This window comes from Enhydra lutris, unplaced genomic scaffold (assembly GCF_002288905.1).
Source record: "Enhydra lutris kenyoni isolate GAN:26980312 unplaced genomic scaffold, ASM228890v2 scaffoldscaffold5, whole genome shotgun sequence".
Classification (NCBI taxonomy): Eukaryota; Metazoa; Chordata; class Mammalia; order Carnivora; family Mustelidae; genus Enhydra; species Enhydra lutris.
In genome coordinates, this window is record NW_019154089.1 from 288,917 (window position 1) to 312,958 (window position 24,042).

At 41.8% G+C, this 24,042-nt stretch overlaps 1 protein-coding gene across 2 annotated transcripts in view; it reads right to left on the bottom strand.

The window, feature by feature from the left end:
• Positions 1-24,042, bottom strand: part of LOC111141133 (protocadherin alpha-C2) — a 44,745-nt gene that overhangs the window by 17,942 nt on the left and 2,761 nt on the right. The window contains exons 2-4 of one of the 2 annotated variants that reach the window (XM_022493480.1): positions 15,739-15,751; positions 14,554-14,612; positions 11,269-11,357 (exon numbers count right to left, since the gene is read on the bottom strand). In XM_022493480.1, the coding sequence (XP_022349188.1) occupies positions 11,269-11,357; positions 14,554-14,612; positions 15,739-15,751 (161 nt within the window). The remainder of the gene's footprint in view (positions 1-11,268; positions 11,358-14,553; positions 14,613-15,738; positions 15,752-24,042) is intronic. The other variant, XM_022493479.1, reaches the window with a different exon arrangement.

Genomic DNA, 24,042 nt, shown 5'->3' on the forward strand with positions numbered 1-24,042 from the left:
AAATGGGTTCTCACCTTTAGCTCCATTTCCATACTTATTCTTCCCAGGAAGGAAAAGTTGTATGTCCAGTTGGGGAGATTACCATAAGTCATATTTCAAATGGATCATGCTTTTTGGTTGGGGAAAGTGAGCACTAACAGTCACTGTTTTTTCATGGTATACCTCTCCTCTGACTCTTTGTCACTCTCTGCTCCAGCTCCGTTTGGTAATCAAACCAGAATGGTTCCTCCTCCTCACCAAGAGAGTGGTCTGCCATTCTTGATTTTCCTCCATTGTGTTTGGGAGGTGGAGGCTCTACCATATTCCCCACACCATCTTTACCAATAATAAATCTGATTCTGAACCTTGATTCCTCAGTTGGCTCCTTGAATCTATTCTTAATTAATTCTTAGAGGGAAAGGGAGGTGATTAATTAGTCTCCACCAAAGTTCAGACAATTAATAATAGCCTCCAAAGCTGTGTAAAGTCTAGTCCTCACGGACTCTCATCACACCTCTTCATGGTCCTGATATGCACTTTATTTTACCTTTATCTCTACTGAAGTTTGCAACACACAGATGCACACAGCCACAGCTGCCTGAACATGAAAGACCCTGAGCTAATGGTCCCCCTCAAAATGCTGAAATCCTAATTCCTGAAACCTGTGAATGTGATGTTATATGGCAAAAGGGAATTTGCAGATGTGATTAAACTCAGGATGTTAAAACAGATTATCCTGGATTATACAAGTAGGCCCAATGTAATCACAAGGGTCCTTCTAAGGGAAAGAGGGAGGCAGGAAAGTCAGAGTCAGAGAGAGATCTGCGGATGCTATCCTGTTGGCCTGGAAGATAAAGGATCCAGGAGCCCAGAAATGCAGGCAACCTCTAGAAGCTGGAAAAAGCAAGGAAAGAGCCCCTCCCCTACAGCATCCAGAAGGAATGGAGCCCTGCTGATATCTTGATTTAAATGCAGGGAAATCTATTTTAGATTTTTTATTTCCGGAACTATGAGATAATAAAGTTGTATTGGTGTAAGCCACCTAATGTGTGGTAATATGGTACAGCAGTCCTGGGAAACTAACACAGATTTTGGTACCTATAAGTGGAGTCTTGCTATTAGAAATAACTAAAATAACTAAAAATGTTGATATGGTTTTGGAATTGAGCAATGGTTGGAGATTGGAAGAATTCTGAGAAGCATGAGATAAAGTGCCTAGCATACTTTGAACAGACTCTTAGTAGAAAAGTAGTTACTAAGACACTGCTAGAGAGAATTCAGGAAGAAGTGAGAAATGTTAGAGAAAACATATCATCATCTTAGGGAATACCTAAATGGTCATGAACAAACTGGTAGTAGAAATATGGACAATTAAAGAGGCTGTCAGTGACAGCTCTAATGCAAATGAGAAACAGGTTATTAGAAACTGAAGGAAAGTGGATACTTGTTATATAGCAACAGGAATCCACCTTGATTTAAGCCAAGTAAAACTTCTCACCTCCAGAACTGTATAACAGTGAATCTGCATTGCTTTAAGTCATGAAGTTTGTGGTAACTTGTTATAATAGTAATGAGAAGGGGCGCCTGGGTGGCTCAATCGGTTAAGTGTCTGCCTTCAGCTCAGGTCATGATCCCAGAGTCTTGGGATCAAGCCCCACATTATGCTTCCTGCTCAGCAGACAGCCTGCTCCTCCTCTCCCCCTCCCCCTGCTCCCCACCTTCAATCCCCACTCCCCACTTCCCACCCCCCTGCTCATGCTCTCTCTCTCATTCTCCATCTCAGATAAATAAATAAAATCTTAAAAAAAAAAAAAAAACAGTAATGAGAAACTAATACAGAACTCACAGTCAGCCTGGAACTCGGACAATGAATAGTGTTGTCCAAGTTACCAAACTATACCCTTCACTTGGCATGTGGGACAAAGTATCAGTAATGTGTTAGTTAAGTGCACAGGGTTCACTAGCAGGCAGACATAGGGGATATCTGCAGAAATGGGCAGATATGGGTGAACAAATATGAAACACCACTATGTGCTAGACACCTTGCTCGACACTGGGACTATAACAGTGAGCAAAAAACACTAAATGTGTAAATGTATGGAAATCACTTAATTTCTATGAGTCTCAATTTCCTTATCTAAAACATGGGAATGACAATGTGTTTCTCTCTTGTTTAAGTATCCAATGCATATAAAGTGTTTGTCACAGTTTCAACAAATAATAATTCATTAAGTCTTCTTCTCTCTTGTTCTAAAAGATTATTTTATAACAACAGGGGGCAACAACACAGGATTTAAAGATTCTGAAACTTCAACAACAAAGACCCCCTCATCAACATACATACTTCCTTGTTAATAGGTTATCTGTATCCCATGGTTCATCATTAAACACAGATCCAATCTCACAGGCTCAAAGGTGTCCACCTCAGGGCTGTCTACATACCTGGTGATACTCTTTTCCCCCCAAAACTCTCTGACATGTAGTTTGGTATGCATCATGTAAAGTAAATCATTAATTCACACAGGCTGAGGCTTTGAGCCTTGCTACAGACTTTTGGTTGACCCTAGATGATTATGGGAAAAGAGATGTGACACATGTGTTTTGAGTAAGACAGTATCTATAGTGCAGAGTCAAAAAACATAAAAGAGAAGACTTGGGAAATGTCACCTCACTACTCAGGTTGGCCCATGGTGCTAGCTAGAGCAACAGCTCTGGGCACAGGATTGGCCCAATGTTGGAAGTAAGCATTCTTGGACCATCAACAACAAACATGTTTATTCAGACTTCCTACATTTTTTAAGTTTGTTTGGTTGTTTTTTACATTCACTGGCAGCTGTAATCCAGAGGCCAGGTACACTGTTGGGATTCGACACTTAAGAGCTTCTCTAGTAACTCTAGTAACAATAAGCTTCTCATCATCCCTGTTTCCTTGTAGATACAAATTTGTTTCCTAAAAGTTATCTTTTTATACCCTAACCTTCTAGAGTTACACCTGTGAGTCTAACTTCTTCTTCTTTTTTCTTTTTAAAGGCTCGATCTATTTATTTGACAGAAAGAGAGCAGAAGAGTACAAGCATGAGCGGCAGAAGGAGAGGGGGAGGCAGGCTCCCCGCTGGGCAGGGAGCCCAATGCAGGGCTTGATCACAGGATCCTGGGACCCTGACCCGAGCTGAAGGCAGTTGCTTAACCAACTGAGCAACCCAGACACCCCAAGTCTGACTTCTATAAAGCTCTCAATTTTGTGTTTCCATCCTGGTACAAACATCATTTAAAAAAAATTTTTTTTTGAGATTTTATTTATTTGAGAGATAGAGAGCGAGAGACCGAGACGGAGAGAGAGAGAGAGAGAGAGAGAGCATGAGCAGGGTGAGGGGCAGAAGCACGCTCTCCAATGAATAAGGATCCCGACGTGGGGCTTGAACCCAGGATTCCAGGATCATGACCTGAGCCAAAGGCAGCACCCAACCGACTAAGCCACCTTGGTGCCCACAAACATCCTTTTTAAAAATTTATTAAGTTTTGGGGCACCTGCGTAGCTCAGTGGGTTAAGCCTCTGCCTTTAGCTCAGGCTGCCTTCAGTCTCAGGGTTCTGGGATCAAGCCCCACCCTGGGTGGCTCAGTGGGTTAAGCCTCTGCTTCAGCTTAGGCCCTGGTCTCAGGGTCCTAGGATCAAGCCCCAAATTGGGCTCTCTGCTCAATGGGGAGCCTGCTTCCCCCACTCTCTCTCTGTCTGCCTCTCTGCCTTCTCGTGATCTCTATCTCTGTCGGGTGAATAAATAAAATCTTTAAAAAATTTTTTATTAAGTTTTTATTTTAATTCCAGTGTAGTTAACATACAGTGTTATATTAGTTTCAGGTGTACTTTTTCACTTTTTTTTTTTTAAGATTTTATTTATTTATTTGACAGACAGAGATCACAAGTAGGCAGAGAGGCAGGCAGAGAGAGACGGGGAAACAGGCTCCCTGCCGAGCAGAGAGCCCCATGCAGGGCTTGGTCCCAGGACCCTGAGATCATGACCTGAGCCGAAGGTAGAGGCTTAACCCACTGAGCCATCCAGGTACCCCACTTTATTTCTTTTGGTACTGCCATCCTCAGGACTGCCTTCTCCCATCCTTCACCTGCCCACTCCCTTGGAGATAAACCATTCCAGGCAGGGCTACTGCTGAGGAAACTCTTGGTCTCATTGAGATTAGAGTGGAATGCCATTGATTTCTGCTCCCTCTCCTTTTTCTTTCTTTTTTTTTTTTTTAATTTTTTAAAATTTAGTTACTTATTTAATTTAGTTACTTATTTAATTTAGTTGCTTATTTAGTTACTCTCTGTCTTATGACAGAGAGAGCACAAGCTGGTGGAGCAGCAGGCAGAGGGAGAGGGAGAAGCAGGCTCCCTGATGAGCAAGGAGCCCAACCTGGGGCTTGATCCCAGGACCCTGGGATCATGACCCAAGCCAAAGGCAGTTGCCTAACCAACTGAGCCACCCAGGTGCCCCTCCTTTTTCTTTTTTAAAAAGATTTTATTTATTTGTTTGAGAGTGAGTGAGCAAGAGAGCAGCATGAGCAGGGGCAGAGGGGGAGGAAGAAGCAGACAGCCCTCTGAGCAAGGAGTCCAAGGTGGGGCTCGATCCCAGGACTCCGGGATTATGACCTGAGTCAAAGGCAGATGCTTAAGCGAATGAGCCACCAAGGTGCCTCCCCTCTCCTTTTCTGACTGTGGGTAGCAAGCTCTACATGTGGAGGCAGAAGAGGCATCTCTCCAGTCCACATGCTCAAGTCCAGGTCTCCTAGCAATGAACTCTCTTATGGCCCTTCCCTAAGGGCCCCTAGGCTCTAACCAGTGCTTGACCTGAATATATTTCTCCAAATTAGGCAATGACCTTTTCAACTCAAAGTTGACTGCCTCTGTGGAAATGAACATTTCAAGTTCTTTTGGAATCTGGGCTGAGTTTCTCTGAAAATATTTGTCATTAAAGAGCCTTGCTATTGCTGGGGATAGGCTTTCATTTCTATTTTACTAGAATCAGTGAGAATTTAGGCAATGCTTGCTAGGGCCGCAAAGCTTAAATTAATTACAAGCTATTACCTCTCCTCTGCCCTCAAACCAGGTTATAGGTAGGTCCTTTTTGTCTAAGCATCTCTCAGAGAGGAGCTCTGAGCCCACCAATTCCAGACAATCCAAGCCAGCTTTCCTCCAGAATGAAGTATAGACTCATGACCACTTTGCCACAGAGCTCTCAGGCTACACAGGGAGCCTGTCATCTTTGAGCCAAGTCAGGTGGCAGACTTGGTGATCACTGCCCTCCCTTGGTCCTTTGAGACATCAGAATCTTCCCAGTAGAAACCCGAATTTCCCTTTTGATAAGGGGTTTAAAAATTTAGTTACCAACTATGGTGTACATACACAACTAGGAGAGAAGGTAATTGGGAAACTCTACTGTTCCATGCAACACTCTTCAAAAAAGAAGGATAAAAGTGTATTATTTTCCAAAGACATGATTCAAAAGTTGTTTCTCATGATGAAGTTTTCAGGGGCCAGTCTGTATGCTCCAGCGACACATTAAATGGATCAATGATAACCTAAGGAACTATAATGAGTATCCATTTCCTGACCCTGCCTTAGCTGCTTCTCTGCCTCTGGAGGATTTGAAGGAAAGTGGAGCCCAAGGAACAGTTCTTGCTACTCTTCTTTCCTCACTATATCCTCTAAAATGTATGTCCAGAAGCATAAGCTGGAGTGAAGATGGGACTGGATTTTCAGGAGGCATATAAACTCTGTTGGTGGGTCACTTTTAAGGAAGAAATTTATTTATTTTGTATCATGGTCCCAACCCTCACTGTATTCTGCCCTGAGCTAATCAATCCTGGAAAAAATGGTGTAGGAAAAAATGAGGGAGGTGGAGGAAACACAGAGTTGAGGGAAAGAACTATCTCAGAATCCACTTATTAAACAGAAATGTTGAGGGGCACCTGGGTGGCTCAGTCGGTTAAGTGTCTGCCTTTGGCTCAGGTCGTGATCTCAGGGTCCTGGGATGGAGCCTTGCGTTGGGCTCTCTGCTCAGCAGGGAGTACGCTTCTTCCCCTCCCTCTGTGCTCGTGCTCTCTCTCGCAAATAAAGAAATAAAATCTTAAAAAAAAAAAAAACCCCAGTAAACAGAAATGTTCAATTGTGGGAAAACCAGGAAGTTTTCATGCTAGTTTTTCATTTACATGATCATTAAAAATAGAAGGTGCAGGGTGTTCTTCTAAAGGAGGAGGCAAAGGTGAATGAATAAAGCAAGTAAAGACTTAAGTTTCATGGATTCTAATTCCCCATTCCCACACTGTCTTGCTCCTTCCCTCCAGGCCAGGTCAGAACACAAAACACGAGCTACAGAGAGAACTACAGCAGAAGTGATGAGCCCCGAACCCACAAAAAGTAAAAGTGCACCTTCCAAGGACTCACATTCCTCAGCTAGAGACCTCTCAGCCTGGCCCTGAGCCTCCGGTGGCAGTGGAGGATGTGAATGAGGGAGCCGCCTCACACACACAGATTGCTGATCTCATTTTGTTTCCTAATAAGGATCTGTACACACCTCCCAGGACCGTGATTGCCATGACAACAGCAGAAGTTGAGGGTGAGCAGGTTAGTGGAACAGCTTTCTAAAGCCTCAAATGAGGCCTAAGGCTTCACTCACTCATGAAGTGGGAAAATTCGTGTTGGCAGCATTCCTGAACGGATTCCAAAAAAACTCAAGGATCATGGCTTCTTTTGGGAGAAGAGTCAGAGATGGATTCTACATGAAGCCCCTTCATGGAAAGGTGATTTTGCCAGAGAGGTAGGAAACCCTAAGACAAATAAAAGCACGAATCTCGCTCCGTCCCCCTCATCCCTTCGCATAAAATTAGGGCACATAAACTGTGTCCATCATCCACAGAGTAAAGACATCTGGCAAAACCAGGGCAAAAATAACCCCCCAGGGATAAGAAAAAACAAAAATGAAAATAGGTACATTATGAAAAATCTTCAGAATAGAGCCTTCCCACAGAGACAACTCAGAACAACTCAGACCTAAATTCTCAACGTGAAAGATAGACTCATACCTTGGAAAATCACAAAAAGTGCTACCATCTACCAAATGTTATTCTCCAGGTTTTGGAGCATGCATGTATTATCTCATTTAATTCTTGTTACAACCTTATTAGGTGGGCGCCACTATTATCCCCATCTTACAGGGGAACTAGGAATCAGAAACGTTAAATAAGGGACTTAGAACTGCACAGCAGCAGAGCTAGAATTCAAAGAAGGGTTACGCTGACCTGGAGCCTGAACTCTTAGTGATTCTCTCTCTGATGTAGGGAAAGGGCTCCTGCTTCCTGCAAGAATCATGAATAGATGCCTTCCTCGCACGGTTTCTGAGCCTCCAAAGATACCACACAACCTCAGGAATATTTACTCTCAATTCTACATCAGTTCTTAAACTTTGGGGTACACTGGGAGAACATGGAGGGCTTTTTAAAACACAGACTTCTAGGCCCCACTCTGAGAATTTCTGACTCAGAAGGAATTAGTACAGCTGCTCCAAGTACTGTACTTTGAGAACCACTGTCCGGTCACTCTAAACTAAGGTCCCCTAGGCCTCCCTGCCTTAGCCATCCGGCCTGCCTAATTAACCTTCCACTGCCCAGTCCCGATCCCCTGGGGTCTTCCTTGACAAGCCATAGTGTTATCTTTGGCAGTGCGGTGTGTTTTTGGAAGTCCCTGAGCGCTTTTGAAAATAGGATCTCCCACTCCAAAAATAATCTGTTGCCTGAGGTAATGAAAAGTAGAAAAGGGGGCCCGGAAGAAGCACTAGGGGATAGCAAAGCAGCCTGGTGAGCTGAAGCCAGACAGGCTTTCTCAAAGGCAGGGGCAGTCTTTTTATAACCTCTCGGGTTTCCCTCTAGGAACTGATCACAAGAGGGCACCCATTAAAACCTCTTCAGAACATTCACATTGAGAAAGTGAGAGTTGTAAATGGGAATGACTGGCCCTTTAACGCTCCCCCGCCCCATCCCTCCCTCTGAAGAAGCTGTAACTGAATGCTCTCCCTCCTCAGCCCATTTTCTCTCCTCTGCTCAGTCTCACGGGAAGCTGCTAAAGAAGAAGCCCTTGTCCTGGTCTGCTCACACAGAGGTGAGGCTGGAGAAGGGGGCCAGGAATCAGGATTAACCAATTTGATGCCTGACTTGTTTATCCTGCAAGAGACATCACCTGGTGATGTCCCCATGGATCCTTTCGGAGCGTGACATCTTTTTTTTTTTAAATCATTTTTATAAATTTATTTTCAGCATAACAGTATTCATTGTTTTTGTGCCACACCCAGTGCTCCATGCAATCCGTGCCCTCTCTAATACCCACCATGACATCTTATCCTAGGTTTTTGTGGACTGTGAAGATAAATGAATGGTTCAGCGACAAAGCAAAAGAATGCATCAATGGAGGAGAAACAACCGCAAGGAAGACATGTGAATGAGTATTGGGGCACAGACGGCCTCCTTCTCTTCACGGCCGCAGGCTGCAGCTCTTTTAGGTGTGAAAAGGTAGTGGTTCATGAGGGGGTCTCAGACACAAGTGTAAGGAGACCCAGGCAACAAGAGGAAACCTTCTGGAAGCAAATGCACCTTCATCATGAGGCACTAAGGGCAATAGAATCAATGAAAGGCAGGCTCTTCTTGGGACCGGAAATAAACAAGTTTTTGAAGCATTTTCCTTTTCTCTGGGGAGAGCTAATGAAGCCTCCTCATTCCATCTCCAGAAGGGCAGCTGGGGTAGGGGTGTAGGGAGAGTGCCTGGACTGTACAGATGTCAGGATGATCCAGACAACCTTAGAGGGTGTGTCTCTGGGTCCAGAAATGAGAATTACTGAATTCTGGCCCCCAGGTCATCAGCCTAGGCCATGTCATGGATCATGCAAAACCATTCCAGAAAAAAAAAAAAAGATAAAATTAGGCATTTATTAACACCATTTGTCAAGCACTATATTCAGTTCTTTCTTCTTTAGTAATCATGGCAATTCATTAAGATAGGGGTTATCATTATACCCAGTTTACAGATGGAGTAATAGGAAAACATGAATTTAAGCAATTTGCTTATGCTCACCCAGCAAGGAAGTCTGGAATTGCAATTTGATTCAGATCTGATTCCAAATCATGATCTTAATCCTTATGCCATATTCCTTACTGACTCAGCAGAACATACTTTTGAGTCCTAAAACCTAAAAATGTTGAAAGGACAGTGCAGAAAGCAGAGGGGCATCCCTTTAACTTCAAGTCACTGGTGAGGAGGTGTGTGGAAAAGTATGGTGAGGTCACCCGTGGACTACGTGGAAGACGGAAGCTGTGTCCAGCTCAGTCCATGAGGACGGTGACTTGTGCGTCAGGAGCCAGGCACAGTCCTGGACAGAAGGGATTAGCCAATAGTGAAGGGGAGCAATGGCAACTCCTTCCTTATCTTCTGTCAGCAAAAGGGGTTCCTAACATTCTTTCAGATCTGAAGTAAAGAGACCTGGGCCAGATGCAAATGAAAAAACTGGTGGACGGTTCCTACTGCACGTTTGCCTAGGAACGTGTAGCCACCAGCATCATCAATGAAAGGGAGAATGTATTCCGACTTAGTTCCTGGCTCACCAGAGTGACCTACAAAGCCCCGTGAGAACAGGAAAAGCCCTAAAATGAAGGCAGGTGAGCAGGGCGTGGGTGTAGCTGCTTTCAGAACAGATCTTAACATTCTAGGTGCCTCCCATGCTGCAGTACTGGGCAGCCCAACAGCCCTTCCTCCTCCATCACTTCTTCACTCCATCCCTGGCACTGGGGTTGCAGATTTGTCAATGAACTATTTTATGTTCCTCTCCTTGCCATCTGGCAATATTACTCTCTAATGAATTGCTTTAACTTGTGCATTTTCTGTTGTGGTTTTTTTTTTTTTTTTTTTACAAATGTGACTTTTAGTTGAATCATGCCACATTCATAAATAGCAAATGCTGGCTGATTAGAATCGATGAAAGCCCTTAGAGTTGCCAGCAAAAATGGGCCCTTAGCTGCACATGTTACTCGGATAGCCTAATCATTGAAAGGCACCTGATTATTTTTGGAAAGAATGTTTCACACACACACTTGTGTCATCTGTAATGTATCTGTGTATATATTTGAATTTGGATGGGTTCCTGCAGGCCAGCCATGCTAGGAACATAAGTGCTACACACACTTGGATTTGGAGCTAGACACACTTGGGTGTGAATCCTACTCTGCCACTAACAAACTACATGAACCTGGGTATGTTTCTTATCCTCTCTGTGTCTCCAGTTTCTCATACGTAAAACAGTCATAATAAATCCCTTGCAAGGCTGTCATGGGGGATAAATGAGATCACATGTTTAATGTGCTCGGCACAATGTCTGGGTAGATTATGGCTCAATAATCAGAAACTATTATCATCATCATGATGTTCTATTAATAGAGGATTATGATAGACACCATTTGAAGTCTCTGAAATCCTTCCTTTCTGAAAACTGTCACAGGGATGGGCCTATAAAGCCATATTTTTATTGTATGACATTGTATGATTAGACGAGAATAAGGAAACTAAGGAATTATGAGCTTAAGGAATTTTCCTATGCTCTCCCAGCCACTAGGTTCTTGATCCAATCTAGCAGATTCTATTTCCTGAAAATATGGATTAGAATCAGCCCTCACTGGTCCTCTAAACTAAGAAACTGTGAGACAGTCACGTGTGCAAACGTACATGTCAAGGCAGTAAAAGTCAGTCTGCAGAATGATGTAGGTATGCAGAATGAAGCAGGTCTGACTTTGACCTGGAGTCAAAGAGAATAGTGCCTTGGTTTTTATACTTTCCACTTCCATGAGAAACGCCACTGCATGTATCTGTCTGTAGATCTATGTGTCTCCCTTTTGCTTACCACTCTGAACAGGTTTGCAACATCTTCAACCAAAAGATCTTTGCTAACAGTGTCACCTCTGCGCATGAGGCCACAGATCTTCTCTGTGTGGCTCAGATAGCCTAAGCACATGAAAGACCCCTGGTTACTTTACAGTAGAACTTTATATACACGTGTACTCTTCTCTGTTTTTAATTCTTGAAGGACATTAAGTAGAAAATCAAAATAATCATGCAAGAGTATAAGGAAGTCATACATGTATGGAAAAGAAGAAAGACTAAAAAGAAAACCATTAGCATTCCTGATCTTAAAAAACAAACAAACAAGTCATCTAATTGCCTTCTAGAACCCAGCAAGAAGAGAGACTTTGGGTCTTTACCTGGTGTTGCACTGGATACTGTTGGCCACTGCTGATCAGGCCCTCCTGGACCAGCCCGTAGAATGCCAGCCTCCTCCAGGTGCACAGAGCTGAGTAAACACATAGACCCAAATAACGGTTAGACCATAAGCGACTTTCCAGATCTTCTTCCACCCTGAGAAAGCGCATGGCTCTCTGAAGGCAGGGCTACGGCTAACACACTGTACTCATACTTGAAGCAATGACTGCTGAGCAGTTACCTTACATAAACTGCAAAAGCATCGTTGACTTCCTGCTTGTTATACTATTCAGGCAATAAACATGTTTTATCTTTGTGGCAATTCTGGTTGTCATTAATGCCACATGGTGTTTAGTAAATCTAATAGGAAGCCCATCAGAGGGCTAATGCCATTTTAACACCTTATTGCTGAACCAGATGAGGAGAACTTGTTCTCAGAAGCCCCAGGCCTCTTTTGCTGATTCTCTTGTTTCTGGGTCCTCTATAGCAAAGACGAAAATACATGAAAATTATTTGTTGACTGTTGCATTATTCCAAATTAGTTACCCAATTACTTCTTAACGTATTTCATGTTTTACTCTTTCTGTATTTTTTACTTATAGACCACACACCCTATATTTCCTGGGACTTGAGGAAGCCTATCACCACCACTCATGGATCCCAATTCAGAAAAGATTAATTCAGCATGAAATATTGCAGGGAGTGAGGCATGAACTGGGACTTCCTTGGAGGCAAGCAGAGATAGAACATAAACCCTTCAGGAATGGGGCAAACATCGTATTCATTTATATATGTTCAATGCTCACACATAGGAGACCCTCATATACTTGTGGGATGGATGAAGGAAGGAAGGAACAAATGGGACCGTAAGAGTAAACATCATCCCAAAGAATCCTCACCAGAATTAGAGGATTCTTTTCTTTTTTTTTTTTAAGATTTTATTTATTTATTTGACAGAGACCACAGATTTTATATATTTGACAGAGACAACAAGTAGGCAGAGAGGCAGGCAGAGAGAGAGAAGGAAGCAGGCTCCCTGCTGAGCAGAGAGCCTGATTTGGGGCTCCATCCCAGGACCCTGGGATCAGGACCTGAGCCGAAGGCAGAGGCTTTAACCCACTGAGCCACCCAGGAGCCCCTAGAGGATTCTTTTCAAAAAGACATTGGTTCATCTTGCAAATTAAGTTACTCAAAATTTACACTACTATTTGAAGGGTTATGTGAGGCGGCGAAGCAGATGAACTATTGTGGGGGAAGCTCATCTATCAATTGAATATTCTTTCACTCTTGACTCTGAATAATATATCTAATCAAAATTCACTCATTAAGCTCTGCCCTACTGCAATTCTTCCCTTCATCTACATTCTAGAATCTTTCCCCCCTCAAATATTAATATCCTTCATGTGTTCCCAGATTCTTCCAGCAAATTCTATAGGTTCAGTCAGATTCATTCTGGAGATGTAAATTCCCTGGAACCAGCTCAAGTCAAAGCAGAATTTTCAAAAAAACAGTTGCATGAGGTCTGAGGCCAGAACGGCCAAGAAGCCAAGCACATGTGTAAAAAGAGAAGAGTATTCTTTGAGTTTACAACTCTAATATATGTTCAGTGTACTGTACTATGAGGAATGTTACATTTAACTGCACTTTTTAGTTCATTCCTCATCCTACTTATATCTCATGGTATCTTAGTTGAAACCTGAAGAGGAACACACTGGCTTTTTTTCCCTCCATTTGAAAATGGAGTGAAAAGGAAGTGATATGTTTTAGCATTTTATTTCAAATGTAGCTTTAAAGGCACATCTCATGGCTTTGACACTTTTCAAGTAAAGCATTAGTTCAGCCAGGAGAGAAAAAGCTGGTATTATAAACCATGCTTTTCCCTACTGCATGGTTTGCAGCAGTAGCTCAGATGCAGGCAAAACCATGAGCTGGTCACTAACAAACAGGAAGAGCCCTCCTGCCACTAGTATTCGAACATCTGCACAAGTGTTTCTGGGCTAAAATTATGACCCAGGTTCCAATGTGACATCTCAATATGCCCACTGCTGATCTTCAGGCCTTCGCTGATTGGTTCTTGGTCAGAAATAGCACCCATTATAATGATCTCTGCTCGACTTGTAATGTAATGCTTGAGACTATGTTAATTTATTTCACTTTAATGCATTTCTAAATGGACTTAAAACTAATTTTTCATCAACTTTTTTTTTTTAGATTTTATTTACTGGACAGAGAGAGTACAAGCAGGAGGAGCAGCAGGCAGAAGGAGAGGGAGAAGCAGCCTGACCTAGGGCTCGATCCCAGGACCCTGGAATCATGACCCGAGTCAAAGGCAGACGTTTAACCATCTGAGCCACCCAGGCGCTCCAATTTTTCATTAACACATACTTTGTAAGCTCTCTCTTTAGAGACCGATGTAGGTTTGCTAAAGATCTACTGAACTGTTGCCCAGACATTTTGAAGGGCTTAAGTTTAGAGTTCATTCCTCCCTTGAAACAAAATCCTTTTGCGGGTAGTGATCATTAGTTTCCTGGTTTCCAAAGACACTCAAAAGTAAAGAATCTTTTATTTGGCCCTATGGCACTAAATCAGCTCTGGGGATAATGGTAGTTAATCAATTACTGTCAAAGAGACAAAGTAGAGAAACCAAAATTATATTTAATCTGAGTCTTAGAGTAATACTATTACTCTAGTTTCATTTAAAATAAGATAGATTTGGTCTCCAGATATTCAATAAAGGCCTTTCACATGGCTCATCTGCTAAAGAGCCCATGCCATCGATAGGAACAAGAGAGTAACAAGATGGGAAAGATAAGGAGATTCTAAAATGGATGAACATGAACAAGAATAATAGCCAGTCATTGTGGTTAATTGGATATAAGAGTCGACGTGTGACAGAAAACCAAGGTAGAAAACACGTACTTATATTCGGGTCCAAAATCATCGGGATTAATTATAATTTCTAAGGGAGGGACAGAAAGTACAGGTGGGGAAGGGATAGAGGAAGTTGTAATTATTTCCTTACAGAACTTTCAATGGGAGAAAGTACCCAGAAGCCTGTCTCTGTAGCTTTACAGGGAACTCTGATTTGCCAGCCCTTGATAAGCATTTGGCACTACTTCCAGTGTTTCAAGGAAGAGATATGGAGACAAAAGGAACTACTTTCTCCTGGCAAAGTATCTAAAACTTCTCAGTTTGACAGCAGTTTCCAGACCCTGGACACAGAATGTGTCCGAGCCATACAAAGTTAAAGTTATCCCGACAGAAAGAAAAAGGAAGGAACTACATACCTGTGCATTCCCGCTCGGAGGGAGGCAGAGTAACGCCAGTCAGGGTTGGGCTGTCGCGGCTGCAAAAAATCACAAAGGGAGGTTTTGTTAATAAGGCAGAGTGGTGATCACCCTGTGATTGATTAGCCTATTTCTGAAATATTTCTCATATCTGAAAAAAGTATCGAAGGAGCCATTTTATGGGCAACTCTAAGATGCTATCCATATATATATAGCACTTTAGGAGAAAATGAGCTCATCGGGGTCCTTCCACAGACTCCATATCATGGAAAAGCCAGATTTAATGATGCTGTGAGGACCAGCTGTGGCTTCGCCTTGTTCAAAACAGGTCCATGTTCCTAAAGCAGCACTAGAGGGAGGGCAGGCTATTTTGAGACAGGGAAAGCTTTCATTGTTTTGCCTTCAAATGCTTCACTAAAGGAAGGTCTCCCATTTGGTATTCTAGCTAGAACAGGGCTCAGACTCCATGAGTTCTGCTGGCCGGCCACACTGCAAAGGACTGCGATGTGCTGCCGGCTTTGCAGACTGCAGCATGTCCCACCCAGGATGGATGGGGCCCAGCCGCACGCCAAACCACGACGGGAGTCTGAACTTGTTCTGCTACACAGTCCTTTTCATAAAATCCTACCCGCTCCCTGCTTTGCAGAGTGTTTGGCCTCCTCCCTCAATTACTGTGGCTCAGCTCTGATTGCTTAACAGGGAGTGTCTGAAATGCAAAAAGGGGCTGGCTCAGTCTGCCGCACCTGTGTACTGGAAGGACCTATTACCCTTTGTCCACAAACTGTCAATTCCAAGTGGAGGGGACGAAAAAGGAAAATATAGGCCCCTGAAGACTGCTGGAGGAGTTATAGATTGTGTAGAAGGTACTCAGGAATCTCGGGACAAAACGAACCACCATCACTATCTGGTATGTATTAGCAAAAATTTTGTTATAAAAGAATCCTGTGAGGGGCGCCCGGGTGGCTCAGTCTGGTAAGCATCTGCCTTCAGCTCAGGTCATGATCCTGGGTGGGGTCCACAGGGCTCCCTGCTCAGTGGGGAGTCTGTTTCTCCTTCTGCCCCTCCCTCTGTGCATGCGTGCTCTCTCTCTCTCTCAAAAATAAATAAAATCTTTACCAAAAAAACCCCTGATGGATGTTCCCCTCAACATGTTTTCATGGGCAGAGATTAAAGTGGCTCTGTCACTGAATACTGAAGTCTATTTGAGTGGAAAGATGAACAGATGGAGGTTGTATTCTAAAAATTCCTCTGGATTATAATGATCATATTCTGTAGATACAAAGCCACAGAAATACCAATAAACTTCTTCAAAATGTCAGCAATTCCTATTCTTATCCTTTTTATTGTTTATTCAAGGATGCAGAGTATTTCATAGCCACACTTTTCCACAACACTTCGGAAAGGAGTGATCAGCGTCTCAACTCCCGGACAGATTTGCGGGTGGCTAGATGGTATTCAGAAACTTAGCTGAAGTCAAAGCCCAGAAAAAGCTACAACTCTAAGATACTTTACTGCAAATGTCCCCATACATTAACTGCCCTCTCTGGTCCCTTCCACTCTGCTGGCAATATAGGAATATCATCCTTGGTGGTTAAATTCACAGCATTCTATGGATGTTCCATCTAAAGTAGCATAAAACTCTACAGATAGAACAAAGGGGTTCTCATTTTCTACTAGTGGTGTTGCAGGGACCAAAAGAGAAACAATTTGCAACTCATTCTGTAAAGCTGGAAAAACAACTGAAATATTTCCTATTAATCCAATTATCACCATCTCTCCCCTTACCATCAGCAGCGCTCGTGTCAATGGTGAGAACCTTCCTTTAGTAAAGACTTGGATATCCATTAGGTAAATGTTGCCGATTTTTCTGTGATTGGGTAACATTTGTGATGAAAACTGCTGCGACTTCATCTTTGGACTGAAAGCACCAACCTCATTTTGCTTAAAGGCACAATTCTAGTAGGACTGACTAAGAGACTCAGTTCCTGGGGCGCCTGGGTGGCTCAATTGGTTAGGCGACTGCCTTCTGCTCAGGTCATGATCGTGGAGTCCTGGGATCAAGTCCCGCATCGGGCTCCCTGTTTGGCGGGGAGTCTGTTCTCCCTCTTCCCCTTCCCCATCTTGTGCTTTCTCTCTTTCTCATTCTCTCCCTCTCAAATAAGTAAATACTTAAATAAAAATCTTAAAAAAAAAAAAAAAGGAATTCAGTTCACTACACAACCTCACTTCCTCAACTATAACTTGTCACGCTATTTTCTGTAATAGTCCATCAGCAACAAGGTGCTTCTCAGATTCATTTATCAGAATTGTAGTTATGACATGTCTTACGGTAGTAAGACTGGGCAGGGAAAAGAAAAGGAAGAATATACAGTGTTTTAAGTTTCCACACGATATTAGGCAATAGGATAAGCACTTTAAACATACTGTTGCATTTACCCTAACACTTTTTTTAGACCATTAATTCTATACAAGGTGTATCTGTTCATCCATAAAACATATGAAGATCCTCATATATTCATAATACAGAGCTATGTCCTCAGAGCTTCACATGGTTCAGGTATTGGGTAGGTTTTAAAAATGTTTCTGAACAAATAAACTATTATGCAAGAGTAACATTAATGTACTTAAATTTATAGAAATAAGAAATCTGAGGGGCGCCTGGGTGGCTCAGTGGGTTAAGCCGCTGCCTTCGGCTCAGGTCATGATCCCAGGTCCTGGGTTCAAGCCCCACATCGGGCTTTCTGCTCAACAGGGAGCCTGCTTCCTCCTCTCTCTGCCTGCCTCTCTGCCTACTTGTGATTTCTCTCTGTCAAATAAATAAATAAAAAAATCTTTAAAAAAAAAAAAAAAGAAATCTGAGCTTTAGAAAGATTAAATCACTTGCCTGATTGGTGGGTTTGGCTGATTGTTCCATTTAGGTCTCCCTAACACAAAAGTTTGTGCATAAAAAAAAGATTGATTTATTCATTTGGGGGAGAGAGAGAATGTGAGCCAGGCAGGGGACTGGGGGGGAGTTGGGTAACAGGGACAGAGGGACAAAGAGAGAGAAACTTCCGCAGACTCTTCACTGAGGACAGAGCCCATCCCAGGACCCTAAGATCATGACCTGAGCTGAAACAGTCAGCCACTTAACCCGAATGAGTCACCCAGGTGTCCCACAAAAGTTTGTGTTTTAGACTAATTTACATGGAATGACATATATTGTTGACTCTTGAACGACATAGGTGTGAACTGCATTGGTCCACTTACATGTCGATTTTTTTCAATAAATACCGTATATAGTACTGTAAATGTATTTTCTCTTCCTTATGATTCTCTTAATAACATTTTCTTCCCTCTAGCTTGCTTTATTGTAAAATAAAGTATATACAATATAAATAAAAATATATTTATACTATATATATAATATAAAGCATATAAAATATATAAAAATACACCATATAAAATATTTACATAACATATAAAATATGTGATAACCAATTGTTTACATTCTTGGTGAGTCTTCTGGGCAACAGTAGGCTATTAGTAGTTAAGGTTTTGAAGAATCGAAATTTATACTTGGATTTTCAACTGTGCTTGGGTCTAGCACCCCTAACCTTGTATTGTTCAAAGACCAACTATACTTTCTTTTTTCTCTTTGTTACATCTCAGTTTCCCAGATACTGGTTTATTTTTAAATGACACAAAATTTCAAGTAATAAATAAATACATGTGGGTTTCATCCAAGCTTGATTAAAATCAGAAAAACTCAAGTTTAAAAGTTGACTACTGATATACCAGACACATTGGGGACATATACTAAGGATTTGAATGAAGTATGATTGTTTAGTTTTCTAACACTTGATGATACATTCCAGAACTATGCTTAATTCCTATTGGTGGAAAGCCCCACTACATTCTGTTGTTTCAAAGCTTAGTCCTTCAGGAGACTAATAGCCACAAAACTCCAGATGTGGAAAAACTGAATTAGGTAGTCCATACAGGTGATGTAGCATTAATGAAGAGCAAGAAGCCATTTAAGTTTCTACCAAACTTATAACAAAGATTTAACTTATCCTGTAATGATATTATTTATTATTTACACCATAGAATATCTGAGCTATAGAAGGGTGAACCACCTCTTTCAAAACAAATTTAAAATAAAATAGGTTTAAAATACTTTATCTCCTTCAAAAAGAAAAAAAATCATAGGACCACTCAGGAAATGACACTCCTTGTCATGGAAATCCATGCTGATGCTATTGGTAAAGCATCCTATGAGACATGAAACTACATGCAATGTCTCCTTTTCTTCCAATAGGGACTCTATTAAGGATGTATCCTGCAGATTTTTCACACTGATACTCTGTGATCATTAGTATAAACTATGAGAGGCAGAATCCTAAAATTCCCCCCCAAGATCTTCACACCTTGATGTATGTGCCTTGTATAATCTCCAAGAATAAATATGATGGCTCTTACTTTGCTTGGATTATGTCATATGACACACTTGGCTTTAAGACAGGGAAATCATCTGGGCCGGACTGATCTGAGCACATGAGCCCTTTAAATCTGGGTCTAGAGATCAGAGACAAGAGTTGGAGAGATTTGAAGCTTGGGAGGGATTCCACAGGAGAGAAGATTCTCCACTGTTAGCTCCAAAGATGGAGGGTATCATGAGGCAAGGACCTGAGCACAACCCCTAGGTATGTATGGAGTCCACAAAGAAGTAATATCTGCCAACAGCCTGAATGAACTTGAAAGCATATTTTTCCTCAAAGCCTCCAGAAGACAGCTCAGCCAAGGTGCCATATTGATTTGTGAAAACCTAAGCAGAGAACCCACTCACATCCTGTAGGACTCTGAGAGAGTAAATGGGAGTTGTTTTAAACCACTGATTTGTGGCAATTTCTTACAAAGCAATAGAAAATGAATATATAAACTGTTGGATCAATAAGGCAAGAAGGAGTATAACATTTAAAATAATCACTGTTATATTACATATTAGTCTTCTAGTAAGGCAATTGAAAAGATGAGAAATACGAGAATTCTAAGTGAACTACTTTCCTCTGAAGTCACTTGCTAATCCGTGAAGCAGGAAAGTAAAATAAATATAGTATTGAAACATACTAATGGGTTCTAGTACAACAGAAAATGCTAGGTTTGCTTAATTCTGGAGGCACAGCCTGCTAGCACAGCAGTTACTCCCTCACTCACAGTTTTACTTCCCTGGAGCCCAGAGTCCTGACCCTGCAAGGCCAGAAATGAACTGATGTTGCTTGTGTGCCAAGGAACTAACATTTTTTCTTCACCTTTGCAATATCAGATATTTCTTTGCATTTGTCAAGTTCAAATTCCTGAAAGAAAAAAATTGTAATTTTTAGGTGAGCAGATTTGAAATGTTGCTGAGGAATCCTCTTGCCCTTTGATTTTTGAAATTGTGATTATAGACTATAATGCTAAAACTATGATCATATGGACAAACTAAATTTATATTCATACTTAATATACACAGGAAGTTTGAACCAGGTGAATTCCTAACAAAAGTCACATTCAAAAACACCTATAAATCTCCATTGAATTGATCGAAACCTCTGGACTCAGTAATGGCAAGTTTTCCTCAAATATCTGCGAAATGACATCATCCTAACCTCTCATTGAGAGCAGAAATTGGTGGCAAACCAAGGCAAGTATCCAGAACTGACTCTGCTCTTCTGTCAAGTAGACAGCATGCCAATGGGCAACTTATAATATGCCAGGCTGTGTCCCTGCAGTGTTTGGAGGTAGACCAGATGCCGAGGTGACAGCTCACCCCTAGTTCAGAGGAAAGGGTAAGCCAATGACATTCAAGCTACAATAAATAGATTTCTTCATCAATCAGAATATTTGCTAGATAAAGAGACGGAGAAGAGCTCAGCCATAATTCCATCTGGCTCAGCAGATCTGCAGAAAAAGCAAGGAAGGAGGTAATTTGAAGAAATTATTACATTACCAGACCAAAGAGAATCTTTTCTCAGAACAGTCTATAACCAATATGGAAATGGCAAAACAAAGTAGCCCACCACTCAAAAGCAGCCATGAGAGGATGGAACACAGGAAGAGAAGTTCACAGATAGAATTTCTTTGCCTATTCTGACCATCACACAGGTTTCATGAATTCACCACCATGTCCCTTTGCACTAAGTGTAAATTCTGATACAGGACAGAGTCACCAGATAGAAAGGTTGGTCCTAGGGGAAAAAATTAGGTGCCACTAGAAGAAGAATTAGCTCTTTCAAATCACTGCATCCACAGTTAGGGGTGCAAGTGTATAAACAGTGGCAGAAATATGGAAGATCCGATGGCTACAAATTGCTTGAAAAGAAATGGCAGCAAACTGATTTCTGCTAATGTTTTGTGATTTCCACATCTTATGCCACCCGCTCCCACAGAAGCACAGTTGGACAGATCTGCCCAGAGCATTCAGAGTGACTCCTGAGGAGTCATAGGACCACAAAGGCACAGAATCTACCTTAAGATTTGGTTTCCTTTTCTTGGAGGCTCTGAAAGGGGCGCCAACCACATTCAATATCAGGTTTTCAGAAATCTCCAAAGAGAAATTCTGCCCCATTGCCAAAAAGTTACTTCGGAGAGCTCATTGCACAAATGGCTCATGAAATCAGCTCACTGGGGGGTGAAATCTATCAAAAGATTAGAGTCTGATGTTAAATGCTGTTTAATAAGCAAAAAAGAGAAATCAGAAAAAAGAACAGAGATGAAAGATCGCCACAGTCTATGCCAAAGTGAAGCAGGTAAAAAGATATCAGCTTGAGAGTAACATTTTTACTCATTGATCCTCCTGACTGTGACCTACTTTTATGCAAGGAATTACTCTTTCTCCTAAAGCAGTCAATTTACACTACTAGGTGAACCCATACGTAGTAGCCAAAATGCCAGATTATCACATAACGAAAGGAGTATAAGCATTGGGATTTCTGTCTACGCATACTATTTGAAACAGCATAATCTTTGAAATCAGAAAGACAAGACCGAAAATAGACTAACAGAATGACTGTGTGTGTTACTTAACCTCTCTGAGCTTATTTCCTTATATGCTAGATGCTGGTAAGTGTTTCTTTCATGTATGATTTACGGGGAATGAAATCACACATATATCGCAAAGCAGAACATTTTTATATAGCATAGTGGTCACTGAGTGCAGATTCCCTTATTCATCCTTTATCATCTTCATCTCATCTAATGTGCGCACACGGCATGAAGTTTCCCCGCCATCTGCAATAACTAGGTAGGGAAAAGAGAAAGCCTACCGTGGGAGTTTAACAGGTTGATCTAGCAGTCATGACTTTCAGAGCTGAGTGACTTCTGCTTCCATTCTGCCACGTTGACCTGACTCACTCCCTTCTCCTAATTATAATAATTTCAGGAGCTAGAGATCTTAGGGTTCTTCACCGGACTTTTGAACGTGGCTGGCAGAAATCTGCCTTGATTAAAATCATGCATTCATTCTCCTGCCAAAATCCCACAGGAGCAAGCACTTTTCTGACATACTTTTCTCCCTCAGTTAAAGGTTTGTGTATCAAAGTCCGTATTAACACACAGGTCAGTGTAAGACAGAAATAGTTCATGTATCAAACTACCCCAAGCTTTGAGCCTGGAGGAGAGGAAGAGTGTCCTTCAGCTGGGCTTCCAGCTCACAGCTGGTGGCAATGCTCCCCCAGCCTCTTCACCACCTGCAGCCCACCCCAGGCCCAGAGGGGCTTCACAAGAATATGTTAAGCAAATGTCTACAGCATCCTTATTGAAAGCTAAGCCTTTTTACATGCCTCAAAAAGTGATGATCTAAAGAATTCTGAAAACTCCTTAATTTTGTCCCCCTATTCTTCTTAATCTGCAATCGGCCTCCCATGGTTGCTCAATATTGACTAACAGGCTTCTCTGATACATCCACTTACAATGTACGTGGGAAATACTCTATCCATCTGGGCTTTATTCTGTATTGTATGCATTACTTTCCTCAAGATTAGCAGGAATTTAGAATGTGAAACTGTGGACATTAAAAAAAAAGATAGCTTTGGAATGTCAATGAAAATACATCACAAAAATATAGGAGGGACAAACATTATTAATTCCTTTTGTAGTACCTCTGAAAGTCCTAGCTACAAAGTAGTTGTTTGGGATGATAACAATTCATCACTATGGATGGAACAAAATTCTGGCTTTTGAAATACAACTTCAAAGTATCACAAAGCAGAATCTCTATTTTCTATTTTCAAGCATGCGTATGGAGAAACACTACACAAAAGCATCCACACATTCATGCACTGTCCAGTAATTTACACACCTTCTTCATAATAATGAGCAAGTGACCTTTGCCTACTTAAAACTTAAGGGGTGGCTGGGTGGCACACTAGGTTAAGTGTCTGACTCTTGGTTTCAGCTCAGGTCATGATCTCAGGGTTGTGAGATCAAGTCCTGAGTCAGGCTCAGTGCTTAGCACAGAGTCTGCTTGGGACTCTCTCTCCCTCTGTTCCTCCCCAACCCCCCACCTTCATGCTCTCTCTCGCTCTCAAATAAATAAATAAATAAATAAATAAATCTTTAAAACACAAAACTTAAAACCCGTGCATTTACCAACACCTGTCTTTGATGTACAGCAAGCCATCCACTTTCCAAGGTTTTTCTAGCCATTGCCAACTAAATCTTAGATCCAGAAAACGAACATGTGCTTTGGAATATGTTGGACTATTCCTTGAAGTCCTGTCATTTAACTTAAAGATAGAAAGGACTTGAGAGGCTACTTCACATCTCATTAAAACCTTTGAAATTGTCCGCAGGAAGTCAGGAGATTTTACAGATTACATTTAATCTACTGCAGGGAAATCATATTACAATGAACGTGCCCTATGCCAAGAAAGCTGACAAACAGGAGAGTTCTTTTCTCCTTCTCCCCAATCCCAGCTGTCCTGGTATCCACCACATCCCCACTTCCTCAGTCCACTTGTTCAAATACCTCCGTAGCCCAATCAGACAAATTCGTTCTTGATCTCTTTGCCTTACCATCCTTCATTTCCTCAGGTAGCCCCTACAGTAGAATTACCGTATCAATGAGCCAAAGCACACTTGGGCTGCAAGGTGAGATCCATAGTCTCATGACCTCTGACATGAATTGCCAGAAGATCCTATCACATCAGTTTGGCGCAATTACCAGAAATAGTAACTGGATAATTTTCAAGGTATAAACAAGGACAGCATGCAGAGTCCACCACCACAACCCGTAGAGGTCTCAGAGCTTTTTGAAAACCAGCACTCCTAGAGTACTTCCGAAGAAAACTTTCCCTCTAGATGATACAGCAGAGCCATTTCTCCTTGAATCTCAAAACATTACCCAGTATGGCATCATCTTATTCTCAAGCCTGTTCCAGCCCTCTGCAGAGCTCTGTTTTAACATCAAATATTTAAGACCAATCCTTATTTCTCCAACATTGTTATGGTCAAGGCTTCATACGTCTG